Source organism: Perca fluviatilis, chromosome 8 (genome assembly GCF_010015445.1).
Source record: "Perca fluviatilis chromosome 8, GENO_Pfluv_1.0, whole genome shotgun sequence".
NCBI classification, from domain to species: Eukaryota; Metazoa; Chordata; class Actinopteri; order Perciformes; family Percidae; genus Perca; species Perca fluviatilis.
In genome coordinates this window covers 7,455,785-7,474,441 of record NC_053119.1, presented here as the reverse complement: position 1 = coordinate 7,474,441, position 18,657 = coordinate 7,455,785, and the positions used below count along the sequence as shown (strand labels likewise).

At 42.7% G+C, this 18,657-nt stretch overlaps 1 protein-coding gene across 1 annotated transcript in view; it reads right to left on the bottom strand.

The window, feature by feature from the left end:
• cttnbp2 (cortactin binding protein 2) overlaps positions 1 to 18,657 on the bottom strand; it is a 115,232-nt gene that overhangs the window by 39,977 nt on the left and 56,598 nt on the right. Inside the window, exons 3-5 of the mRNA XM_039808509.1 lie at positions 17,521 to 17,751; positions 7,202 to 8,609; positions 2,684 to 2,971 (exon numbers count right to left, since the gene is read on the bottom strand). Of these exons, the coding sequence (XP_039664443.1) occupies positions 2,684 to 2,971; positions 7,202 to 8,609; positions 17,521 to 17,751 (1,927 nt within the window). The remainder of the gene's footprint in view (positions 1 to 2,683; positions 2,972 to 7,201; positions 8,610 to 17,520; positions 17,752 to 18,657) is intronic.

Genomic DNA, 18,657 nt, shown 5'->3' with positions numbered 1-18,657 from the left:
TTCATGGCCTTATTTAAAATGCCACTCTGTGACTCGCTGTTGACAAGAGGGGGAAGCTTTATAGCACAGCCTTTACGCCGTTTGTTTGGGCAGGTGAGAACAATATAACTGAAGCTCACCTGGCCTCCAAGTCCTCGAAGAGAACTGTGGCTTTGCGTAAAAACACATCGTACTAACTGAAGCAAATGAGTCATAACACGTAGAGCAGACGGATGTGGTCTTCACTTCACAAACGTAACTGTTATATGTTTAAACAAAACGAGAGAAAACAACATGTACTTTCTTAAAGGTCCCATTACATGGTGCTCCTTGGATGCTTTTATATAGGCCTTAGTGGTCCCCTAATACTGTATCTGAAGTCTCTTTTATATAGGCCTTAGTGGTCCCCTAATACTGTATCTGAAGTCTCTTTTATATAGACCTTAGTGGTCCCCTAATACTGTATCTGAAGTCTCTTTTATATAGACCTTAGTGGTCCCCTAATACTGTATCTGAAGTCTCTTTTATATAGACCTTAGTGGTCCCCTAATACTGTATCTGAAGTCTCTTTCCCAAAATTCAGCCTTGGTGCAGAATTCCAGCCACTAGAGCCAGTCCCACAATGAGCTTTCCTTAGGATGTGCCATTTCTGTGTCTGTAGCTATTGAGGATGAGAGGGGGAAGGTGGAGGGTGGGGGTATGGCCTTGACCAACTGCCACTTTGCTCATTTGAAAGCCATGATGTCTCTCTCTCTCTCTCTCTCATGGGCGGGCCAAATTCTCTGGGCGGGCAAAGCAGAGAAAGGGGAGGTAACCTTGCTCCTTATGACCTCATAAGGAGAAGATTCCAGATCGGCCCATCTGAGCTTTCATTTTCAAAGGCAGAGCAGGATACCCAGGGCTCGGTTTACACCTATCACGTTGTAGGTTTACAAAGTGAAAAAGCCCAAAGTCCACCCCAAAGGGACTTACCATCTCCAACAGAAAACACTGTTCACAAACTGCTCCAAACAGCTCTACTGTAGTCCAGCCTTTACTTCAGAGACAAACGTGGGTCACTTTGTAACACACGTTATAATGCTCGCCTAGCTGCTATAATGCTCGCCTAGCTACTGCACATGTGTGACTCCCAACAAAGATGTAACAGAAGTGAGATGCCTCACTCTGTAGCTAAAACAGAGAGCTCAACACACAGGGTGAAAAGAGGAGCTGCAGCAATGTGCAGTACAACAAAAACATGGTGTTTTTTTTAAATTAAACCATGTAAACCTATTCTGGTACAACCTCTAAATACAATTATGAACCTGAAAATGAGCATAACATGAGGACTTTAATCTCTGGTCATATGTATTTAAAGATTGACTTCATAGTCATTATCACGGTGGTGTCTTATGAACATGTAAACAATGCATATATTTCATTTATATCAGCCTCGCTCATGGAACAATCAATCCTGTGTGAAACCTTTGTTTGTATTTTAGTGTATCACCCTCTCTCTCTCTCTCTCTCAATCAATATGAATCAATAAAAGCCTCCGAGCGTTCCTTGAAGACTATTCTTTGAAATCAATCATCCAGCCAGCCGCTGACCGAAACCACAAGACAGGGATTCAATTCCCACAAAGTTCAACGCCGCTTTAAAATAAACGTACACATTGGTGCTTTGGACAGAAGCAGCCAGAAAAGTCCAAAGGAAAACAACTGGAGCACACTGATTGATTTGCATGTTATTTAACCAAACACTTATTTAACATTGTGTAGTCAAGAGTTTGTGAAATTGTGTCTTTGTGAGGGTCACAAGATCATAATCACTTATAAGAAAAATATCTGCATTCAGGGCCATAGCCATGAGTTTTGAAGGTCACAAGTGTCACTACATCCACCCCAACGATGATGACCAGCCACCAAATATGAAGTCTATACAATGTTTTAGTTATTACTTATTTGACATTTTCATATTTTTCCCCCCCAAAAATGAAGATCTAAAGCATTTAGATTTAGTTCCAATCCCTCTTTAATTTGACAGGAACTCAATTCAGATAGGAAAATGCAGAATAATGAATTGATTTAATTTCTGTTAATAGTAGTCAGATTAAATATACTGAGTCTAAAAAATACTGGAATTAGCCTATGAAAAATTGTAGACTTAAAAACTTTTTCCCCAGGTTGCAAAAGAGCCCAAATACCCAGAAAACAAATCCCAACATGACCTCACTGTCATTAGTGGTAGCCCCGGCCGGTCTGCATCAAAGGAATAGTTCAGATATTTTCCAGTGGGGTTGTGTGAGCTACTTCTCCATAGTCGGAGCATTACCTACATTAGATGGCGCCCGGCGTACCCCAGGTTTGGAGAAGCAGGCAGGAGGTAACGACACGGAAGCTAAGCAATGTACTGCTGTGGACGGGGGTAGTAGCTAAACGTATTATACACTTTAAAAACCTATATTCGTTTATGTGTACGCTAGATTTAGAATATTTTCACCCCTTTTCCTTGAAACTGAAATCTCTGCTGTCTTCAAAGTCACCAGACTCCTTTACCTCGCCGAACACGAGTTGCTGGTCTACCGCTGAACTATCCCTTTAAAGCAATGAGACCGCAGCATTCCTTAGTCCATTACCAGCTTCATAAATACCTGCGGTGCCTTTAACATTACCCCTTAAATGTCAACCACCCAGCCAGTATTGATGAATCAAATGCCAGTTACCTGTGTGTCCGTTCTGAGCAGCAGCAAACAAGGCAGAGGTGTGGTTGTGGTAGAGGTGGTGGTCTTGGTCAAAATGATTGGGCTTGTTGTCCATGGCGGTGGTAGAGGTGGTGTTGGTGGACATGTTGTTGTTGGAGGTGGTAGTGGTGGTCGGGTCTGGTTGGTTAAGCAGCATTGACAATAAAGTGACATTTCCCTGGGAAGCAGCTTGGGGGAGCAGGGGGCGCCCGCTGTCCAGGGCAGCAGGCCCTCCGCCGCTGAGAGAGGAGACTACGGAGGGACACCAGCCTGCAGGGGGGAGGAGGAGCAGGAGCAGCACAGGTTAAACTAGGTGGAGGAAGAGCAGGAGGAAGAGGAAGCGTCTAGAAGCGCTGAGCATGGGAGAGCGAGGGTGTAAGAAAAGGTGGACGGGTTGGAAGGGAAGGAGAGCACATTTCAATTCCACGCATATCGTAGTACAGTCTCTTTTGTCTGAGCAGCAGGCAGGAGGTAAAGCAGGGGATACGAGTTGTAGTTAAATAAACGTTTCCAATGAGCTCATGTTGTGCAGCCAAATATTGTTTAAACCCCCATATTTTTATTTTAAATTCTAGTTGAGATGCCAAAGTTTCAAAGATGCCAGATATGTCGAGCTGAAGTTGGCTGAAATGTTTATAAGATGAGGTAAAAGACATCTACAAAATTGAGTTCAAAATTTCCATTTGATGGAATTGTGCAGGTATAAAAAAAATAAATAAAAAATAAGAACTTGGGTAAAACTGAACTTTGATGAAGACGTGGAACAAGATGATATAGGATGTAATGCATACAGTGTAATATTGTCAAACCGTGTCACAAACTGATATTTAAGAAGAAACAAAATGAGAAGTCTAAAAAGGTTAGCTGACTGGCAACGATAGAGCTTTTATTTTGAAAGGCAGCAGGTTAGCTATTTAGCTTCCAGGCTATCTGCTACTGAGGCTAGCTTAACTTGAAATTTACTGAACCTACAAAATGAGTGAAGTGCTCTGCTACTAAAGGTAGGTGCACTAATTTCAGCTAGTCACAACCAGCTAGTTCTACCAAAGTCAAATACTGAACCTCTTAAAAAAATAAATAAAAGCAACCCAGGTGGTTTCTGTTGCTGTAGCCTGGAGCTATTCTTGGCAAAATCCCATTTGGTGGATGGTTTATGTTATGAACATACCAGTAGGATTACAGGAGGATTACGGGGAAGAACAAGTAGAATAGAAAAGTGACATACCAAGGTTTTGTTTCAGCCTCAGCTGGAACTCATCCAGCAAAACCGTGGTTAAAGCTCAACCTGGGAGATGATCTCTCCCTTCAGATCTGCTGTTAATGTGTGGCTTATAAAACAACCTTTTTACCTTCTATTAAAACCTCTTAAAACTCCTGATTACCTCATTAAAGTTCTTTATATGTTTAGTTTTTATAAAAGTATAAAAATGTCACTACTGTGTATGCTTCTATATCGGAAACAAATCTGCCTAGCTTTCATTTAAAATACAAACCCATAATTCAATGTTTCTATGGCTGGTTATATATTATTCCAGGTATCTTGTTTTCTGTGAAATTCAGCCTGACATGTTTGACATGTTTGGCATCTTTGGACACTTTGGGATCACCACTAGAATAAAAAAAAGAAAGAAAAAAAAAAAATTAAAAGGAGAATTCCGGTCGATTTCAACATGTAGCTCTGTTGTTTGTAAATTTGGAGTGGTGTCGGTAGGGAGAAAAACAAAAACAATCGGTGCTGCCTAAACCCTGTTATCCTCCTGCTAGCGTTAGCACCCAGGAGGCTGAAACAGGGCAAGTTTTAATTTGCTTTTAGCCTCTTAACGTGTTCAAAATGTCATTACAAGTGCCTACTCATATGAAGTGATTCCTTCCTAGTGAACCGTGTATCTGACTGCAGTAGATGTGAAAGAAATGCATACAATTTGTGCTAATTCAGCTCTGTTTAGTTCCGGTGTACGGCAAGACGAGTGCTTAGGGACCGTCTACAAACTACAACCGAAAAGCGATACAAAAGTATTTTCAAAAATAGGCATATGCTTATTTTTTAAATGTAAGTGCTGTAGTATAACTAGCAGGAGACAAGTTATAACTGAGGTAAGTTTGGAGACACTACCTTATTTAATCATTAAATTAATAAATATTTTTCTATCTCTTTTCAGTGTTGTAGACGGTTAGTTAGAACAGGACAAAACATCCCAAACATAAGGAAGATGTTTACAGTCTTGCAGTTTCATAGAAACAGGATTTTAAGATATTTGTTAATTTTAACATGCATTGTTTGCTGTGGTAATAGATCATATTTGTATTTACTATCTACATAAGTTTAACGTTTGGAATATGCGCAACTATTTTGCCTGCTCTGGGAAATAAAACTTAACTTCAAAGCTTTCTCACAACACAGGAACCCAATAATAAAATCTGTCTGTAATTGAATCAGCAGTTGACGGGCGCTGCAGCCTGGACAGAAGAGTCTGTCATCGCATCCGATTAACAGTGAGATGATGGACAGAATTAGTCTTTCAGTACAATCCCTCACCCACAGTATTCACACAGTGAACAAATAGAAATGCACACATTTAGTAGGATACTGTTGCAGTTATACAGCATTACTTTAAATGATTAGGCACAACAAATGGATGAAGAACGAAAAAAAAAAAAAAAACTTGCTAAAACCACAAATAAAATGAGTTAAAAAAGGCAGAATGGAGAATTTCAGTGCAGAAACTTGTTTCACAGACTGAATAGATAGATACAACGGAGACCGAAGAAAAAGTGCAGCAGAGATTCTCAAGGACATAGATAATGGCAGCCGTTATGGTTGCACTTACTGTCCGTCAGCGGGTGGCGGTCGGGAACAAAAAGCTACAAAAAATAGCTGGTGACTGAAATTGCAATAAATAAGTCTGGGAAGTAGCAGAACCCCCATTTGTAAGTGGGAACTACTGCAATCAAATAAAACCTGAAAGGTACTGTACGGCAACACTGGTTGTTGACTTGAGATCAGTGTGTGGTAACAAATATATCATTATTTTAGTCTTAAAGAGGCTTTCATCTAACCTTTAAATATCAGTAAATAAGCACACATCAGCTGATCTGAGGACTTTTATTCTAGAGGAGCAATAATCAATGATATGATGGTATAACTGTCTGGTATGGTAAGTTTCAATGAGAGCCACGTTCTTAATGATTTGGTTGTTTTTTTTTACGTCATTGTAGGTTTCCTGCAAAGCACTTGGTTATGTGACTAAATAGAGCAGCTATATATTTTTCAAATCGGGATACATTTTCATGCAAAAGAACAAGACTTTCAAACGATGCAAATGCATTCTGTCACATTTCACAGCTACATTTCAGGATGATTCCAGTTTACTACAACTTGGGCTTTGTATTTATAGGCTTAGTCATTATATGTTTCACTCAATACCTGCGAACACAGTAAAATTACTAACAAGCAGCAGACTGGGCAATAAACAGCGAGCGTCAGTTAAGACAAATGATCTAAACCAGCTTATCTGGAGGTAAAACATAGGTGTGTGCAGTTAGTGGGGAAAAAGGAACCAAGAAAAAGTAATTCTGTAAACTGTGATTGTGACTGTGTTTTGCAACAAACCGTTTGGGTAATCATTTCGGTTGGCTTTGGTTTTATTTTTTAAATAAGTTTGGCTAACCTCAGGGTTGGTTTAAAACCGGTCTGACAATCTGGCTGCTCTTGTTTCTTTCCCCACCTGGCTGATGCTGTCCTGATCTCAGGAACTGTCTTGCTGAGATGTGGGAGATCAAACTGAGTGAAATGTTATTATTAGAGATAGAAATGATGTCAAAAACTATGGAAATAAGACCAAAGTTGTTATAAACTGGAATTATTCTGTAGTCATACTACACGGTACAATCAAGCAACGGACATCACCAGGTAAAATATACATGCTTACATTTATATCAAAACAACTAAATTACATACAGAAGGCCAGTGGGACAAGTTAATGGAAGCTGAAACAGAAAGAGTGCAGAAAGTACAGGAGTGGTGATGGCATGCTACTGGAGGATGGAAAAGGGAAGGGGAGGAGAGAGCAGCCTCTGGCATCAGCTTCAGAGAGGATAGGGGTTACTGGTGGGGAGAGCTACGCACCAATCTGAATACGCGAGAAGGGGAAACGTCTGCTTTGCCTCAACTGACCCTGAAGGATAACCTTTAAGCCTCTGTTGAAACAGATACCGACAGGGCTAACGTGACAACATGGGAGACGAAAGGTGCCCACAGGGAGGACATATTAAGGGCAGAGGAGGAGAGTAAGTAGAGAGAGGATGCAGTGAGGTACTTTAGGGATTCAGTGACAAACTGAATTGCTATTCTGTATTGCATTCCTGTGGTTATACCAGTCTCTGTGGCCTGATTGCTATGCTATGCTATGCTATGCTAAGCTTGCGCTGTGGAAAGACAGTCGAAGAAAAGAGGCAGTGGGGAGAACTGGAGGGAGGTGGAGCATGGAGGAGCCCCTTTACCTGATGCTGTTGCCAGGGGGCTGCCTGCTGAGGCTCGGGGGCTACGGGAGGATGAAGCACTAATGGAAGAGGAGGTGGAGGGGGGGTTTATGGAGGAGGGGCTACTGACAGTGGTGGCAGGGCTGATGACGGGGGGGCACTCTGCACATGCTGCTGCCGGCTGCCGCTGAGGGCCCCGGCCAGGCCCCGGGGAGCAGGCACCCACCTGAGAGGCCGTCAGGGCTGGGACCAGATCCAGGGCAGGTTTGGGCGGCAGCTGGGGCGTGGCCGGTTTCAGCCCAGCCCCAGAGCGGTTGCTGTCCCCCACCCCCTTGATGGGTGGATGAGGAGGAGAAGGGGTCTGGGAAAGCCCTGGCTTTTTGGGAGGAATAGGGGGAGGGTTTCCCCGGTCGATCCTGGCCACCGTGGGCGACTTGAGGCCGATCGGATGGCACAGGCGGCCGGGAAAAGGGCCTCCCTCCGACGCAGAGTGTGGCAGGCCTGGACGCAGGGGTCCACCTCCTCCTGCTGGAGGGCTGGTGAAGCGCGAAAGGACCTGCGTGACCGTGTGGCGTGCTTGCTGCTTGGCGGCAAAGTTGTCACGGTTGGTGGGGGACGGATCCCGGGCCGGAGGACTCTGGGACGACGTGCCATTTTGGTCCTGTTCCTGGAACTTGTAGCGGGCTGCCTGGACACGGGGGCTGACTCCAGTGGGTAAACCGTGGGGGGCTTGGCCCTCTGAGCCGTTCTCTGTCTGTACCAGTCCTCCTGAGCTGCTGTGGACGATCCCCCGACCACTCGTCTTTGGCAGACTCAGGCCCACGTAGTTGGCAGGGGTCGGTTTGACGGGTATGGTGAGGGGGTTCTTCTTGGGACCCTCCACCTCAGTGGGGGGAAGGTCCGTTTGGCAAGACGCTGTTCGAGAGCTGACGGGCTCTGTGGCTACAGAAACAGACATCACAGCTTTAGGTTTGGGTGGCGTGCCGGCGGCAGTAGCAGCAGCAGCAGCAGGCTGGGCGTTAGCGGCACCATCCTTCCTATCGCCCTGTTCAGTCCTGAGCTGCTCCACCTGCTGCCGCAGACTCTGGCTCTCCATCTCCTCGCGGCCCAGCCTGGCACGCAGCTGTTCCCGCTCCGTGTCAAACTCCGACAGCTGCTTTTCCATCTTGGCCTCCATCTGTTGGCTGCGCTGTCGCTCGGCGCTCAGCTCCTCATGCAGCCGGCCAGCGGTGCGGCTCTCCTCGTCCAGGCGAGCCTGGAGCTCGTCAAAGCGCTGAGACTCCTCCACGACTCGCGTGGCGAGCTGCTTGCACTCGCGCACCAACATCATGACAATGTGCTTGTTCTTCTCCCGCTCGTCCTTCAGCTGTGCCGTCAGCTTGCGGTGCTCCTGCTCCAGACTCTGGAGCTGCAGCTTCTCCATCTCCAGCTGGAAGAAAAGACCCACACAAAGTAAAGGGACAGCAGCATAGATCAAGGCAGTATTTTCACAAAGACACTAGGGCTGCAACTAAAGATTCTTTCCATAGTCGATTAATCTGACGATTCTTTTCTCGATTAATCAATTAGTTGTTTGGTCTACAGTATAACATGTCAGGAAATGGTGAAATTTCCAAAAGCCCAAGATGACGTGCTAAAATATCTTGTTCTTCACAATTTAAAAAGATATTCAGTTTACGGTCACAGAGAAGTGAAGAAACTAGAAAGCATTCACATTAACGAAGCTGCAATCAGGGTGTTCTCCCTCAAACTGAATTGATTTAAAAAGTTGCCAATTAATTTAAAAGTTGACAACTAATCGATTTTTTTTTTTTATTCTTTGCAGCTCTAAAAGACACAAAACAGGTACCAACAGATCATAACATGGGTTTTAAATAGAGATGCACCGATTAAAACTTTCTAGGCAGATTCCGATTTTCTTTGAGTTAGACCAGCCGATACCGATTTTAGCCGATTCCAGTTTCATTTTTTCTAACCACTTTACAGCACCGCAAATATTTATTTTCTATCTTTTCTTTAATAGAACATTTTGCAAAGAACATAGAACATTTTTTGAACAGATAATGGATCACTATAAAATAGAACTATATGAATTACTCCTGGTGTGGGAAATTCACACACATCTAAAGTGCAATGTTATGGAAGAACCATTTCCTTCTTTTCACATCCAATATCCCAAAAAAAATTAATTTGATTTTGGTTTTTGGTGTCGTCCCTCCACGCCCTACTTTTTCCTTGCAGGTGTTGCATGTTGCAAACTTGTTCTCTTCTGCACACACGCTGAAGGATTTCCAAACAGCTGACATGTTGCAGGTTAATTCACGAGGTTCCCTACATGTGCGAGAATAGCGCGGACAGGCGCTTCACACCGCGAGCGGGTACACGTGACACACGCCGGAAAAGTTAAGAGAAAGGGAAAGAGACTGTACGGTTGCGTCCGTGTGTGCGTGCGTCCTTGAGAACTGCAACTCGTACAACTTACGTCGTCAGTTAACTGTAGCGTTGACCTAGCCTGGATGCCAGCCGAACTTAGCCCCGCCCACAAAATTCGAGGTCTGACTAGAATCTGAGTATGACCACGTCAGGCTAGCGTTGACCGGCATGAAATCGGCATATGTCAGACTGAGACTGTCATGGCTGAGCATGTGAAAACCGGCCAATTCCGGTCAACGGCCGGTCTATCGGTGCATCTCTAGTTTTAAATACCAGAGTTGGGCTTGGTAGATCTTGCTGCTTTTCATTGCAATTTGAATCATTTGTCACCATCTTCTGCTATGTTATAGACTAAAGAAATATAATAGTTATCTGCAGCCCTAGCCTCAGCTTTACATGTGAGCCGATACAAGAGTGCATGAATAAGTTCATCAGGTGTCTCCAGTTACAGAATTACCAAATGAATGTGTTGTACATGTGACACACTGACATCATCCGCTGACATCTTTTTCAGATCATCTGCCAACACACAGACCAATACCCACACAGACTGTACATGCTGTACTTGTTCCATGGGCCTCAATGTCAAACATGCAATATCTCTCACAGATATACTTCCCATACATCATGCCACCTGTCTTACTGCCAATCCAGGCACACTGGGCATCACGTTCATCCAGAAAATATCATCCATCACCTGAATTACATAGAAAACTGTGGATAGAAACACAGATTCAAGCTATATATAATCTGTAATTGAGCATTAGATAGAAAATGGACCGCTTGCATTCTGCCGTGATGCAACAATCCAAATCTGAAATCATTGTTTGTCACAAAACTAAGAATGAGCCTGGAAACAATTTTCTGAAGAAGAGCGTAGACAATCCAGAGTAATTAAGTGAGCCAGACAAAATAGCTCGATTAAATAGACAGGCAAGATAGATAAGCGGCTATTTACACAAATAGACACACGCTATTAATGAACGGGGTAGCTTGGAGTCTAATTTATCTTTTCAGAGTGTGTCTCTGCATACGGTTGAATTTCGATGACCTGTCAAAGCCTCTATATCTGGAGCGTCGCTGCTATTGTTAGCTCCGAGCTGGCTTCACAGAGGGTAACAAGGCTCAACTGGGGCTCTCCACCCAATTGCAGAGCCCTAGCTCTCTAACAAGCCTCAAACAAAAGAGTCGCCAACCCCGCCACCCCTGTCCCAAACGAGACTCCCTCCCTTTCTTTCGGGGTCCTCCCCCACCTCCCCTGTTCCAAACCATCAGGGATCACATAACACCACCAGCTGATGCTGAGGAGGAGCGCCAGTCGTTACTCTAAAGGAGGCGCTACTACTAGCTGCTAATTGGGTGAGGATTATGGCGGTTGTAAATCAGCCTAATGCATCTCAAGAACACATTTAGGGATGCTGTGATGGCAGTGAAACACCTAGACAGGACGAAGACAAGTTTAAAATACACCACCACTGAGTACATTAACGCACTGCTGGAAAATCTTTCAACCTCTTAATCTCTGAAGGTGCCGGTAATGCTTGAACAGAAGAATTTTGACTGCGCCCGATAATTTCTGTAACTTTCCGAAATGAATTCACACCCACTTGACGAAGTGACTGGTCAGGTGTGTGTGTGGAGGTGGGAAAGTATGCAGAATTTAAAGTAAGCAGAGTTTAAACTTTGGTATTCTTTACAAAGCTATTTCTGTCACTTTGGATGTGTCCAAAACGAGTTCAACCCTGTGAATGCCATCCAGGAGAGACCGGTTGTAAGTGTGAGGCTTTTCACCCAATTGTCAAGTGTGGCTCTTTGTAACAGCTATAAACACCTCCGATGTGGTTGGACGGCACACCGTACTGTACGAACTAGCGCTTTTAAAAGCATAACCTCGCTAGAAGTCACCAGGGCCCCTAAATCATTTCTTTTTTTGAAACAGGAAAGTGCATGAAGCCTCTTTTTCAGCATCTGCCTCACATACAGTTCAACACATCCAAGCTGAGAGATGCCAAGAATAACAAGTGGTCTAAAAGCAGTAGCAGCTACATAACTTCCTCTAAGATGTAACTGTAGACAGAGGGACCTTCCGCCCCCTTTGAATCCAGGACAGGGTTCAGAAATAGCAAACTTACAAGCTTTAGACTTTTTTTTAAATCCAAGGCTCTACAATAGGCCATGTCCAGACCGACAACAGTCCACCAGCAAGTGTTTATTTTCTTTGAGGCAGGGTTTTTACCAATTTATGTACTTGCAAGGTAAACTGTTACTTTAAAGGGGAACTATGTAGTTTGTTTAGCTTAATTTCCCTTCACTGAACAGCTTCGGAGTCATTAGAATGGTTATATGACTTTTTTCGAGTTGAACGGTGGTCGTCGTCTCGCTCCCCCCTAGCGCCTGTGAGCTGAAAAACCACCTTTGCAGCTTTGGGCCGGCGAGCCGGCGGCCTCAGCGTCAGGAAGTATGGCGTGATATCAGGTCTCGCGATGTAACAAACTGCTTCACGGCACTGCACACATACGCGCATTCAGGAACCGGCTAACAAGGTAGCGATGGAGTTTTTCCACACTATCGTCATGGCTGAGCCGGCAAAAAGAAGCAGAAAGCTAGGAAAGCATTGTCGGAGGAACAGAGAAAGAGGAAACGGCAGACTGACCGAGGGAGGACTCGGACACAAGTAAACATAGGAGCTGCCAAATATCTATTCCGAAGCTGTAGGGGGAGCTCTATAGAGAAACCTGCGAGCAAAAAGTGAGAAAACAGTGGCCAAAACTGCATAGCGCCCCTTTAACACAACGATACAAGGTATTCTAACCTCCGCTGTGGCAAAACCGGATCGGCTCTTTTACTGGATGACCCAGCAAAAACAGCAATGTTTGGTTGCAGAATCCTACTGTGCATCGAGAAAAACCTCTTGTGGGACAATTTTCTTTGTTTGATATGGTAAAATGCAGCATAATGAAATGGTTGACCTTCTTTACTGAGTGTGTGTGTGTGCAGTTACCATCAAGTGTGTAAAATCTTTGCTCATGCTTGTCACTCATATGCATGGGCTCTTTCTCCATCATCTAGAGAGAAATAATGACAACTAATTTTTGGGGAGATTACATTGGAGGCACTTCAGGTAGCACTGGTACTTCCTGTATCTGAGACCACCCCCCCCCACCCCCAACTGCTTAATGAAATATAAAAAAAAGAAAAGCATAGAAGTAGAATTAAAGGTCTATCTTACACCTGAAAAGCTATCAGCTAGAATCACGTCAGACTAAAGCAGCTTATTCAGCTACTGTGGAGAATTGGGGATGAGAAAAAGAAGGAAGCAAAGGAGGAGGAGGCTTGAGGACTATTTTAGGAAAAAAAGGAATTTCAGCAACCGGCGGTCGTGACCTTGCTTACTTCCAAATTCAGCCTAAAAACATTATGGCATGTTTACCCACAAAATCTAACAAAAAAAGTGTCTTCGTCACTGTTGTGAGTGTTATCTGAGGAGGAGGGGGGAGGGGGGAGCTTCCTTCATCTTCATGACTAATTCATGGAGGAGAGGAAGGAGTGGGGGTGTCTTCATTATGCCCATGAACCCATTCAGAGAGTGTTACGTATAACTGCCTGTCTGCCTTCAGCTTGCCTAAGACCTCATGGATAATTCAGCCGCTTACTCACAGGAGAACGACACGAGTGGAAACGGATGGGGGGGGGGATAAAGATAGCACAGAGAATCCGGGTGTAATTCACTCTACCCAGCAACCAGAAGACCCCTCCGAGTAGACGGAGCACGGGGTCTTTAACCCTTGTGCTGTCTTCCCCGTCGACCATGCAACTTTTTGTTTTTCTGGGTCAAAAAGTTAAAAAAAAATTCCAACGTCTTGGTCGTCTTTTTTGTCACTTTTTTTGAAGTTTTGGTCAATATTTTTCTGCGCTTTTTTGATGTTTTGTTTTTTGCTTTTCACATGTTTTTGTCACTTTTCCTGACATTTTTGCCCCTTTTTCCCAATGTTAGTCACTTTTGGCATTTTTTTCCTACGTTTTTCAACGTTCTATTATCAGTTTTTCTTACATGCTATAAATTTGAGTAAATCACCCAAATTCAATGAAAGTGGTGAACTTATTTATTTAACTTGTGAAGAGCGTCGTATGGAACCATCCACGTGATTTTGTTTTAAAATGTGGTTGAAAGAAACCCACCTTTCTGATACAGAAACTTTTTAAAAATGGGTCCGATTTGACCCGAGGACAACAGGAGGGTCAAGTAGTGTTTAGCATTGAACCGCTGCCTGCCAGGTTCCTACCCTGTTGTTGAAGTTAGGTACAGCTGGTCAATCAGTGGTGACGTGGGGATTCTTTCTGTGCTGAAGAGGGTGAACCGTTGTTTTGTGGTTCCCTCCTTTTACACATATATATTGTCAAACATCTCAAGTTCAGTGTCATCTTGCATCGCTAGGTTTCTGATCAGCGTGGACAGTGATTATAGAGAATGAGTGGAACTAAACATTTTAACCAAAAACATCTGTGAAGGTGAATGGGGTTGGTACATTTTAGGACATTTTCCAAAGAAAGTTAAACTCAGGAATTTTGGAGAAAAAAACCCCAACATTTTTACAATATAAAAATGCTACCTTTTTACCATTTGGGGGGGGGGGATGCACATAAAAAGTAATACTAGGTCTTAAGGCACATTTTGGTTAAAAGAATGTTACAAACAGTCTGTAAATTTCCTGGAAATCTTCTAAGGGAAGTAAAGCTCAGGAATTTGAGGGGGGAAACATTTTTTACTTTTAAATAGTAAACTTATTTGGTGGGGGGGGGGGGATACACATCTGACATTTGAGGAAGTTCATGAGAAAATGGAGGTCTGAGAGGAAAATTCATTTTGGAGAGAAGTCTTTTATTTTGGAGGGGGCAATGGGTATTGGGTGTTTTGTTTGTTTGTTGTTCAATATATTGTTAAATGAGTCAACTTATCTAATTAAAGTTCATTACCAAACTTGTTTTTTTCATTTATATTACAAGGGTTTAGAATTAGGTCTGCTCTTGACACAGTAAAAAAAGTTTCTATCTGTATATGATATGGTTAATACCACCTATAATAATTCCTAGATTTCCATTGTATTCCCTGTATTTCCTGCTATTTCCCATGGAAGGTTTCCAACTTCACAACTTATTCTGTATCTGAGTCAGGTTTCCTATCAGCCCAGGACCCAGGCTATGTCCACACTGATGCAGGTAAAACTAAATTATCCTTTTTCCTCTCCGTTTTTTTTTTTTTTTTGCCTTCAATCCACAATACATTATTTTTTGCAACGCCCCAGAACGCCACTTTGTAGATTCTTTCCAAATCAAAAACGCTGACAGAAGGAAATTAAGCTTTTCAAAACACCGCTTTCACAGGCATGTTGAAGTAGCAGAAATGTTAACTTTCTGACACCTCCCCCTCTCTCTCTCTCTCTCTCTTTTTTTTTTTTTTTTTTTTTTTTTTTTTTTTTTTTTTTTTTTTTTTTTTTTTTTTTTTTTTTTTTTTTTTTTTTTTTTTTTTTTTTTTTTTTTTTTTTTTTTTTTTTTTTTTTTTTTTTTTTTTTTTTTTTTTTTTTTTCGGAGATCAAAAAGAGAAGAGATGTTGTGTCACCGTTATAGTGTGAACTATAATCAATCTATGACAGGAAAACAGTTGGTGGATGGGATTAAATCAGATCCCATGGCTTGAGTAAAGGTCAGCCGGTACAAAGGCAATCAGAAAAAGATATAATGTATGACCTAATGTCTGTTGTAGCTTCTGCACACAAGCCTAACACTGCATTTGATTTCCCTATTTTTTAAATGTCACTGAGATGCATTTCTGTCCCTTAATGTGAAGCCATTTGAACTGTGTCTGTGTTTCAAACTAAACTCGCTTCCATCGCGCACAGAAATGTATCAACTGAAACCTTGAGATGTACCTCATCCTCATCCATCAGCCAAGCTTCATCAAGATATAACTGCCGTGCCAGTGTAGCAGTTAAGAACTTTCCATATCCAGAAATGTAGTGTCTGTCAGACCAATCATTGTGATCTAAACACCTTAACACGGTCCACACTGCAACATTCCTCCGATAACTGCATCGACTGAAATGTGTCCGTAGCATTTAAGTACTAAAAGTGGGTGTTGAAGGATTGGTCTTTTTGGGGTTGTTTACTTATTATTTGATCCTTCTTCCTTATCCAAGTATTCTAGGAAACTTCTTTTAACTTTAGAATACATTTTACTTAAAAAAGGTGCCCTGCCATACAAAACCGTTTTTACTTTATATATAATATGTATGTTATGTTGTGAATGTGAAAATGAACTGCTACCTCCTCTGTCAGCTCTAGCCACTGAAAAGAAATAAGCGGAGAAATCAGGCCAATTACAAAAGCTGGTCAGTCTGACATCATATTGCCTAAGCTCATTACTATTCATTAGTTCGCCCAGTTGGGCTGGGTAAATGATTCTGATAGCCAGGCTCTCATTTGCTAGTTGTTAGCCAATCAGATTCAAACAGCTTAGCTTGTTGAATATTAATGAGAACTGGCAGAAATTGAGCTGAGTCTTCCTGCAGGCTTTCTATACCACGCTAGAATGGCTTGAAACAAGGTAACCAAGGCAGTTTTTCCACAAAAAATGTTACAGAGTCCATGGTAGAACTTCAGACATCACCACAAAGTAATGACATACGTGTGGCAGGGCACCTTTGAGGAAACCTCTTACATACGGATTAATGTCCAAACTAAGGTAACAAAAACCCCGCAAGTTAAAAGTCAAAGTCGTGTGATAGGTGATCACAATCAGGCAAAAAAAAATCACTGAAGTAAAAACAGTTATTTTACACCTTAAAACACAGGACCAAAATCTATTTAACCAGCTTTCCTGTCAAAACATACCACTTCCTACCTCTCCCTTCCTTCCACTCACTCCTTCCATACCTCGTCTTCGTGCGTGTGTTTAAATGTTCCATTTTAACTACATCATCTCTGTTATTATTATAATAAAGGTCAGGGATAGGACACACACATTCATACAGTATTTTCTTTATTACTCACCCACATTCATTCTGCCAGCATATCATCCAAACACTTTCACAGATCCAGAGAGAGAGAACGGGACAGGGCCATTCTGGCCCATTTTCAGGGCCACACACACACACACACACACACACACACACACACACACACACACACACACACACACACACACACACACACACACACACACACACACACACACACACACACACACACACACACACACACACACACACACACACACACACACACACACACACACACACAAAATATTTAGCCTACACCAAAAACAGTAGTGCAAGCATATGATTTTCTTCCTCTGGAGAAATTCAGCCACAGAGATTTGAGTCGTGTGTAAATAAACACAATCTGTGGTTAAACAGAACAAATCTGTGATCCACATATTGCTGATCTAAACAGTTACCTTCATTCAATGTGACTCACAGCAATTAAACTCAACTTCTTTAAACACAAGGTCACAAAGGAGGCACTTTGGAGAATGGGATAGTACTGAAGCTGCATGGCACTAAAGATGGTGAGGTTGGTTCATCTGTTGGTCCAATAGAGAGAAAAATATGGCATACAATTGTCGAATTGTGGTTGTTGAATCCCATTAAAGTTGGTATAAACATTCATGGTCCACAGGGGAAGAATCGTATTCATTTTTGGTTCGATTGTAATGTGTGCTCCGGTCTGAACCTAAAGCGTATTTGTAAAATAAAATTAAAAAAAAAGGTAAAAGCTAATAACCGCTTTTTGACGCGACAAGCACAGCACTGATCACAAGGCTAATGATTATTTAGCCTTTCGTTCCCAACTCAAACATCATCCACTTATAGAAACCCTCCTCCTCCCCTCCTTCCTCTCTGTCGTCTTACCCTCTTCTGGCGGCTCTCGGCGGCGACCAGCTGGGCTGACATGCGCTCCTGCATCTTCCTGCAGCGGGCCATGACGGCCTCCAGGATGGAGATGGGGCTAGAGCCCAGGGGCCGCCGCTCCTTGTCTCCTCCGGGGACCCCGCGCTCAAAGTCCCTCTGAAGTGCCAGGAAGGGGTCAGTCAGGCTGTAGTGACCGTATCGCTCTTGAAGAAACACCTCCTTTCTCTGAGCCTGGAGACAAGAGAGGAGGAGGGGAAAAAAAACATTATTTACCTTGTTCAATATGTGGATCAAAAACACTGGACCCCATTTGGATCATGAATGTTAAAATGAAACTGGAATGTTGCAGGGTTTTCATTTAAAGTGCTCATATTATGCTCATTATCAGGTTCATAATTGTATTTAGAGGTTGTATCAGAATAGGTTTACATGGTTTAATTTTCAAAAATTTGTTGTACTGCACATTGCTGCAGCTCCTCTTTTCACCCTGTGTGTTGAGCTCTCTGTTTTAGCTACAGAGTGAGGCATCTCACTTCTGTTCCATCTTTGTTGGGAGTCGCACATGCGTAGTAGCTAGGTAAGGACTACTAGCCAGTCAGAAGCAGAGTATGAGGGTGTGCCGCGCTAGCAGCTAGGCGAGCATTATAACGTGTGTTACAGAGTGACCAAGTCTGTCTCTGAAGTAAAGGCTGGACTACAATAGAGCTGTTTGGAGCAGTTTGTGAACAGTGTTTTCTGTTGGAGATGGTAAGTCCCTTTGGGGTGGACTTTGGGCTTTTTCACTTTGTAAACCTATAAACGTGCACAAAAAGATATATAACACAATAAAGGAAAGGGAAAAGCCTAAAAGCATAATATGAGCACTTTAAGCAGGATCAATTATTTGTCAAAAGCACTATGTTTCAAAACATGTTCATCACTTAGTCACCGGTACCAGTACTAAATAAGCACTGTGAAAGCAGATTTCAAAAAAGCAAACTTGTGAGAACTTTTTCTAATTGTTGCTTTGATTCTTGTGAAAGGTTTCTCAAATGGACGACCAAACAAAGAAGGAAAAATCTCTTTAGCTGAACTGCTCCAATTAAGACACACAAGTTGTGATGAGGAGTGACAAGGAGACACTGCTGCATTTTAAAG